Below are 9368 nucleotides of genomic sequence, written 5' to 3' on the forward strand. Positions count from 1 at the left end.
AGCATTAGCAGCTCTGCAGAAAGATGAGAGCATCACCATCTTACCAGCTGATAAGGGCAGATGCACAGTGGTTCTCACATTGGACTATGAAGAAAAAATAACAAGTCTAATTAGTGATGCCAACACATATGAGCAACTTAAAAGGGACCCATCCAGTAGGTATAAGAAAGAAATCATAGACTGTCTCCAAAAGTTAGAGAAGGAAGAACTAATTGACAGACAGATGTATCATAGGTTATACCCTGGGGAGGCTACACCATGTATCTATGGCCTTCCAAAAATTCACAAGGAAGGGTTTCCCCTCAGACCCATTGTCTGTAGCATTGTACATTGTACCACGTACAATGTAGCTAAATATGTAAAAACAGTCTTATCAACACTGATCATCATATAGAGAACACAAAAGGGTTTGTGGAGAGTATCAAAGACCTCAGATTGGAGCCAGAGGAAACTTTGGTGTCTTATCATGTGACTTCACTTTTCACATCTGTCCCCACCTCAGCAGCAGTCTCGGTGGTGAGGAAGAGACTGCTCGAGGACTCAACTCTGCATCGGAGAACAAAACTTAGTGCTGACCACATCTGCCAATTATTGGAAATTTGCCTTAACACTACATATTTTCAGTTTAGAGGGAAATTTTACAGACAAATTCATGGTTGAGCTATGGGCTCACCAGTCTCACCCATAGTGGCGAATCTGTACATGGAAGAGATGGAGAAACAGGCTCTCACTTCCTTCTCAGGGACAAAACCAAGGAACTGGTTTAGATACGTGGATGACACCTTTGTCATAATCAAAAAACAAGAAATTCAGTCTTTCACAGATCATATCAATGCGGTGGACACCAATATCAAATTTACTTGCGAGGACGCTAAAGAGAACCAACTAGCCTTCTTAGACTGCAAGGTAATTATAGGAGAGGACAGACAGCTACTTACAGAGGTCTTTAGAAAGGCCACACACACTGACCAATACCTGCTTTTTGAATCTAACCATCCACTACAACATAAACTAGGGGTTATTAGGACCCTCCAACATAGAGCGGAACAAATACCAACTAGTGCTGAGGGAAGGAAAAAGGAGACACAACATGTCCAGAGAGCGCTCTCTACCTGTGGGTACCCACGGTGGGCTTTTAACAAATGTCAAAAGAAGAGAGTAGGGAAAGAAACCCAAAAGCCCACAGAAGCAAAAAGGAGAGGAGTGGTAGTCCCTTATGTAGCTGGGGTCTCCAAAAAACTCCAGAGGATCTTATGGCAACACAAAATTCCAACCTATTTTAAACCAGTAAATACTCTGAGACGAAAACTAGTGCATCCTAAAGACAAGGCTCCAAACCAAAAACAACAACAAACAAAGCAATGTGGTCTATTCCATCCACTGTAAAGATGAGGAATGCAAAGAGCACTACATTGGGGAAACTAAGCAAATGCTCCAAAAAAGGCTTTATCAACATCGCAGGGACAATTCTAGTGGTCCTCAATCAGCAGTACATCTACACCTTAAAGCAACCAATCACTCTTTTGAGGACAGCGAGGTAAAGATTTTGGCCAAAGAAAACAGATGGTTTGAAAGAGGAGTAAAGGAAGCTATTTTTGTCAAACAACAGAACCCATCATTGAATCGGAATGGTGGTTTGAGGTTTAATTTGGACCCTGTGTTCAGCAGGTTACTGACACCAAAACCCACAGCTCTTAGTCATGCAAATGAGGTGGAGCCAGGGCCGAGCCAGAACAATAGATGCTAACTAGCCAGTATCAGAGTCGTTCATACCCAACTACAGGGAGCTACACTTCCCTTTGTTCGGAGGTGCTAATGGCAGGATTACTCCGCCCAGTCTTAGTGTAAGGAACCAATAGGAGGAGGGTGTTGGCACACCAATTCCGCCCACTCTTACTGTACTTAAGGCCTAGGCTACCAGCACTTGTTAGTTCGCTGACGAAGCTCTTCGGATGAGGAGCGAAACGTCTGACACCTTCTTCACAGAAGTACACATGACGTCTCAAGAAGCCTTTCCCTCATTGGACAACTCCTGTACGACTGAGAGCCTACACAGACATATATTAATATATATTGATATATGTTGATATATATTGACACATTGATATTTTGATATATTCTGATATATTTTGACTTGATTTATTTCAGTTCCAGTTGATGCTGCTAAGTGTGGTAACTTTATGTGTTTTTTCTTTGATGTTATTTTATATATAAAGTCATACAAATGTGGCAAGTGGTTTTACACTGACACTTTAGTAACTTACAAACGTACAAAAAGGGAAGAAAGGTATTTTTAATTGGCATTAGTAACATTCATATTGTATTGTATGATTGCAAACAAAGAAATACTTCAATGCATTTCCTTTGCTTTGAATTGTAATACTTATTTGATGTGATAAGTGAGCAAATACTGCGTGCAGTATTTAGATATTTACGTTTACATATTTACATACAGTTTCAAAATGTGCTGATAAGATATTTGGTGACCCGTAATGGCGGCCAGGTGCGTGCTTGCTCTTGTTTTGCGTGAGTTGAGTCATTTACGTTTCATCAACTTGATGACTTTTGGGTTTCGCTTCCTGACTTTCAGAAGCAGCGAAACCGGACCGGGCCTCTCATCTTGGGACGTTCTGCTACACGCACACACGCACACGCAGTTTCCAAGGCATTTACACTGCGCATCCAACCCAGAATGTTCCGGGAATGATGACGCGGTGAAGTGTGGAGCAGCGTGGCGCCGTGCCGTGGGGCACCGAACCACCCGAGGAGCCACTAAAATATTTTATGGCCGCTGAACGCGGCAGTCTTGGTTACCACGGAAACAGAACACGCTTCCATATGCGCGTCGCCAACCGGCTTCACGCCGTGGGTCATGTGACTGACGAAGGTTGAGCGATGGGAGGCCACGCCCCTTTTAAAAAGTCCTCGAGTAAATGAGACCACACAAACAACACTGCAGGAAACATGAAGATCATTAAAAGTACATCTTGGAAGGTTTTCAATAAGAATAAAAGTCTTCGATAATAAATACAAAAACATCAAGAAGACAAACACTGTATAGAAATATCTAGAAAACATGCAGAATACACAATATTTCAAACTATTACAGCCAAGTCAAGGAAAACACATTGAAAAATATGAAAACGCTAATTAGATTTCATGCACTGCACATCAAATCTTTGTGTTTGTACTGTTGCTTCCTCACCGCCGAGTACTTCCACAATAAAGTCCTCTTTTTTTTCATAAATGTATTTTGTTTTCCACGTAACTTTTTGACATTCTCGTAACTTTACAACTTTTTTCTCGTAAATGTAATTTTTTTCTCGTAAATTTACGACTTTCTTCTTGTCATTTTTCGACTTTATCGTTTTACATTTTTTACGCTTTTTTTTCTCTGAACTTTCTTCTCGTAAATTTGCGACGTGAATCTTGGAACTTTACAATTTTTTTCTCATAAATTTCCAACTTTCTCCTCATAACTTTACAACTTTATTCTCGTAACTTTACGACTTTATTGTCATAAATGTATGACTTATTTCTCATAAATTCACGACTTCATTCTCATAACCGGATTACTTTATTCTCATAAATGTACGAGTTTATTGTCATAAATTTACGACTTTATTCTTGTTCATTTGCAACTTTTTTCTTGTAAATTTACGACTTTATCCTCGTAACTTTGATTTTATTCTCGGAAATTGATGACTTTTATTCTTTTAACTTTACAACTTTATTCTCATAAATTTATTTATTTATGCTTGTAACTTTACAACTTTATTCTTGTGTTCTCCTAACTTTATGATTTTATTCTCGTGATTTTACGACTTTGTTCTCGTAAATTTGCATCTTTCTTGTCATAAATTTGCAGCGTTATTCTTGAAATCTCAAGTGATTTTATTTTCCAAATGGCCCGAATGCGTTTTATCATTCTAACGATGATGATTATTTCAAAACAATGTCCAAATGAACGCAATGAAATGTTAACGGGGCCGCACGGGGGTCAGGAGATGGAGAAGATCTGGGTTGGAATCGGAGACTCTAAATTGCAGGAATGGTATGAATGTGAGAGTGAATGCTTGTTTGTCTCCATGTGCCCTGCCATTGGCTGGCCCCCAGTCCAGGGTGTACCCCGCCTCTCGCCCCAAGTCATCTGGCATAGGGTTCCACTCCAGTCCTGTAGGTGGCAGTAGTTGTTGTAGAAAGTTGCAAACAAGACTTTTATTCTGCACTGAAAGCCAATAAATGCAATAAAAAATACTCGTGGTTGTGTTCCTGTGCAAAGACGACGTTGGCTGTCCGCAACGTGTCCTCATCTTTACGTCTTTGAGGTGTCCAATTAGGAGGTCCTTCCTGGAAATGTTTGCGGCCCCCCTGGTGGGGCACACGGGGTCCCGCGGTCGGTCGCCGTGGCGCCGAAACACCAGGGTGCCTTTCAGCTGCCGCAGCAACGAGAAGAAGGAGCGTCTCATTGGGACGGACCGCCGTATCGTTCAAACGTCTTTTGCAGGAGGACGTGGAGGAAGGTCACACTTCATATCGCAACTTTAACAAAAGACCAAAGCAAATTCAGTGTAGTTGACGTGAAAGCAAACCCACACTGCAGCCAGAGGACAGGACGGGACAACGCAAGGCCAAGTCTTTTATTGTACCATGAGGGGGTGTTCCTAATGGAGTGGCCCGCGCTGGAAACAAAGACATGTCATACGCCAGAAGCGTAGTGGCTTCCTCAGCAAGGCTGCGCAAACACGAAGACCTCCAGCAGGAAGAGGCGCGTCAAGCGGAACAGGTGACGTGTGGCTGAAACAGAGACGCCGAATCTCGACGCGCATCAAGGACTTCTCACAAACACTCAACAACTTTTTTCTTCAATCATCATCCACCTTTCCGACATCAGGGTGAGGCTTGCAACTGGTTGTATTGTATTGTATTGTACTTTATTAATCCCACAGCAGGGAAATTCACTTGTTACAGCAGCAAGCAAGATACACAAGTAAAGAATACATAGTGACTACAACATGGTTCAGGTGGTGCAGGTGTTGTAGAGCCTGACAGCGGTCGGTATGAAGGACCTGCGGAACCTCTCCTACTTACGCCGTGGGTGTAACAGTCTGCTGCTGAAGGAGCTGCTAAGGGAACCCACAGTGTCATGTAGCGGGTGAGAGGTGTTGTCCATGATGGATGTCAGCTTAGCCAACATGGTTAGATGTTAGGGTTTCATGCTAGACTTTGTGGTTCAAACTGGGGGTCAGGGTTGGGGTTTTGGTTCAGGATTTCAAGCTCGGATTTGTTTTTTTATGCTCGGGCTAGGGTTTCAAATGCAGGTTAGGGTTTGAAGATAGGGTTCAGGTATTCAGTTGTGGTTTCAAGTTTAGTGTTTAGGTTATGGGTTAGGATTTCAAGCTTAGGGTTTCAAACTGGGTTTAGGATTCTAAGACTAGGTTTAGGGTTTCAAAACAGGATCGTGGTTTTAACTTAATGTTTGCATTTAGGGTTTAGGTTAGGATTTCAAGGTAGGATTTGGGTTCTTATGCTAGGACTGGGATTTCAAACGCAGGTTAGGGTTTGAAGATAGGGTTAAGGTTTTTGGTTGGGCTTTCAAGTTTAGCGTTTAGGTTTTGGGTTAGGGTTTCAAACTAGGGTTGTTTCAAGTTTAAGGTTTCAAACTGGGTTTAGGATTTTCAGACTAGGTTCAGGGTTTCAAACTAGGATCGTGGTTTTCACTGAGTGGTTAGACTGTCAAATTTAGTTTCAAATGTTAACTTCATGTTTGCATTTAGGGTAGGATTTGTGTTTTTATACTAGAGCTAGGGTTTCATGCCAGGTTTAGGGTTTCAAACTCAGGTTAGGGTTTCAACGTAGGGTTGGAGTTTCAAGTGTCGGGTTTCAAACTGGAGTCGGGGTTTTCAGTTAGTGGTTAGGCTTTCAAGTTTAGGGCTTCAAACTAGTTAGGATTTCTTGATAGCGTTAGAATTTTAAGACTAGGTTTAGGTTTTCAAACAAGGAAGATGATTTTCACTTAGGACTGGGATTTCAAAGCACACTTTTCGGTTTCAAGGTTAGGTTAGGTTAGGTTACAAACACCTGCGCAACCCACTTTTGGGTCGCGACCCACCTGTTGAGAATCCCTGTTGTAGGAGACAAGCTGAGCATGAAGACGTTACTGAGTGAAGTTTAAAACTTTGACAAGAAACATCTGAGGGATGATGCACGCACACACTTTGTGGGAAACGTTCATGTCCTCCTCGACGGTGACATCAGAGCCGCAAACGATAGAAGTGCTTGAGGTCATGCGCCCGTGAGACCAAGCAAACATCTTCCAAGTCAACTCGGCCTGGTTCGGAGCGCCTCCAACATCAAAAACTTGGAGAGAAGGCTCGCATTTTCATCCTCAAGATGTCACTTTTTTTTCTCTGTGAGTGAAGGATCTCATTTTCCACTTTGTGCACATGCCGTGCACATGCTGGATACTGTGGGTCGGGACCACAAAATAGATCGCAGGGCCATTCTTTTGACTGTAAAATGATTTTATCATCATTTACTGATTCATGTTCGTTGTAATAAAGAATTGTTCATGTACACCAGATGTGTCCAAACTCTGGCCTGGGTGCCATTTGAGGACCTCTGCTTCTTCTAGAGATCAAATGAAACACGAGTCGCATCAGACCAAAGACAGAAAAAGGATCCATCCATCCATCTTCTACTTCTTATCCGGGTCGGGTCGTGGAGGCAGCAGCCCAAGCAGGGAAGCCCAGACATACACCTCTCCAGCTACTTCGTCCAACTCCTCTCAGCAGATCCTGAGGTGTTCCCAGGTCCTGGGTCTTCCCCGAGGCCTCCTACCAGGCATCCTGACCAGATGCCCATGCTCGATGCGGAGGAGCAGCGGTTCTACTCCGCTCCTCGGCCGCTTGTACCCGCCTTCTTGTCCTTTTGGAGGTGAGCGATGTATGTTGGGATCCTGCAGAGGAGCCAAATATGTCCTCATCAGCAGTATCCCATCCATTCATTTCTTTGTGGGCATCCAAATGTAGTCAAACTTGTCTATAGTGGCCACTAGAGGGAGACTGCAAAAGTGGCCGCTATAGACAGGTGGCCTTTATAGACAGTTTGCCGTCCAGTTTGAATGTTGACCAGTAGAGGGCACTGTGGGACTGCAGATAAAAGTTGTACAGCACTACTAGGCTTGTTATTATCCACCACCCACAGAACAAAGCTGTGCTAGTAATGTCTTACGCTTGTTTTTAATATTTTACTTTTTATACGAGTGTCATTACAGCTTTAGTTCATCAGGAAGTGACGGGAAGTGACGGTGGGTGTCCCGAGCAGGAGAGCTAGGCTGAGTGCTAGCTGTGAGTTTGGAGAGAGTTGGGAAGTGTGTTTATGTTGGCGTGGATGTAAAGTCCTGCAGTGTTCTCCGCTGTTAATAAAGCCATTAAAGTGCATCGGCGACGTGAGTCTCTCCTTCCCCACAACAAGCGGCATTACAGTATTGACCAGTGCACACCAGGAAATAGACGGTGTCATTTCGGTGTCTGCTCCCGCATGCATGCTAGCGTATGTTTTTTTTAATTGTAGCGTCGCTGGGAGCACGTCCTGTTCCCAGCCTACTTTGCTGTAATGTTTTGGTGCAAATGCTCTTAAAGTTACATGTTTGACCAGGAAATAGCAAGCTCAAAAGAAGACGGCTTTTTTATGTGGAACAACTGACAGTTTGTGTGGATCTTGTGAATGATTGTGACTGAGCTAGGACTCAGTAATTAAAGTCTACACACGACGGCTTCATTGATTGAAAAACAAAACTTTTTCGTGCATGAAGCTTCTACTTGAGTTGGTAATTTGGCTGCTATATGCAGTCAGATATTGACCAAGGGAGACAAAATGGGTGGCCGCTGGCTGCGTTGGACAGGTGACTGCTATACACAGGGTCTATAACATGCAAATTTGCTGCGGGGGATTTTTCAGTGGCTGCTTTTGGCAGGTGGCCGTTCTATAAAGGTGGCCGCTCAGACAGGTTTGACTGTATTTACATCAGGACTGGCGCAACCGGTGTGCCCTTGCTCGTAAACACATTTGTCACTTCACGCTTCCACGTTCGCAGTTTCACTTGATCTATTTATCACGGTTTTTCAGGAATATATAAATAAATCATGTCTGTTTCCAGGTTCCCTACGACCAATAGTTCGTTTAAAAAAATGCACTGCAATGTTATGTATTTTGATCAATATTATTCACTATTATTTCAGATGTATTATTATTTCTAAATAAATTAAAAAAAACACAAATTAAAGGCACTCAGAAGACGCATTCAAAGATGTGCAAATAGATTGCAGTCCTGTGGGAAAAACTTAGGAGCACTCAAGTCAGTCAGTCAACCAGAACATGCGAGAAAAACAAACAAAAACGATCCTTACAGCAGATCATTTTAATCAAGTGTGTAAAAAAACATTTTAAGAAGGAAGAAGAATTGATGTCTTTACACAGGCGCCATCCAGCATTAAGTCCTACAATTCAAAAACAAAGCAGATCCCTTTCCAGGAAGTCTGTTTGGCTCCTTGATCGTGTACATCGTTAATGGGGAACATTCGCCAACATGTTCCCAATAACTTCCACCTCTTTGAGAAAATGAGGCATGTGAGTTCTCTCTGTTTTTATGAACCAGTTTGTTGTCAGCGCCTGTGAATGTGTCAAACTGTCAAAATCAAATCTCCACGTCCAAGTGGGACACGTGCTTGTGCAAAACAAAATAAAGTTCTCAAATAAAAGCTCACTGCGCGGCCGTCGAGCCGCTAAGAATTTGGGTTTGCGTCTCCTCGATGAAGAACAATAAATCTGTTGCAGGAATCCCGAGAAGGCGCCGCTCGGCCCCACTCGCTTCTGGCGGAATGATGCTGAAGCTGGAAGTGGCGCAAAAGCATCAAGCCGCAACATGTTAGCTAAACGCACAGTCGCTGCAGAGAAGCTCAGCTGATGGCTTTGGCTGGTTGGAACCTGATCAGTTGGCAGATAAGAAGCAAAAGTGTTTGGTGACGTTTGCTAACGATTGCTTGGTGTCTGACCCTGGAATGTTTCTTTTCATGTGCCAAGACATAAACACCAGTACTTCCAATGGCTAACATTTGAAGATGCTAACATGTGACGGACGGTCATGTAGCATCAGACCACCCACGTCTTCTTGCAGCACGACCACCGTGTCACATTATGGGATGTTGGACCCTCCGGGTATCTCCACGATGCAGAACCCAAGATTACAAGATCCACACAGAGCGGATCTGCTACAAGTGGACTGAATGTCAAGTCTCTCCACAAGAAAATGTCTTTGACTGTCCCCGCCGTCACAGACCGGAAGACTGGTAGGGTCCGTTCACCTG

General features: G+C 43.3%; 1 protein-coding gene across 1 annotated transcript in view; it reads right to left on the bottom strand.

Moving 5' to 3' along the window:
* Positions 1–4987: 4987 nt before the first annotated feature.
* Positions 4988–9368, bottom strand: part of gdap2 (ganglioside induced differentiation associated protein 2) — a 73945-nt gene continuing 69564 nt past the window's right edge. The window contains exon 14 of the mRNA XM_054786858.1: positions 4988–9365. Within this exon, the coding sequence (XP_054642833.1) occupies positions 9333–9365 (33 nt within the window). The 3' untranslated portion in view covers positions 4988–9332. The remainder of the gene's footprint in view (positions 9366–9368) is intronic.

The sequence above is a fragment of the Dunckerocampus dactyliophorus genome, chromosome 9 (genome assembly GCF_027744805.1).
Source record: "Dunckerocampus dactyliophorus isolate RoL2022-P2 chromosome 9, RoL_Ddac_1.1, whole genome shotgun sequence".
Lineage (NCBI taxonomy): Eukaryota > Metazoa > Chordata > Actinopteri > Syngnathiformes > Syngnathidae > Dunckerocampus > Dunckerocampus dactyliophorus.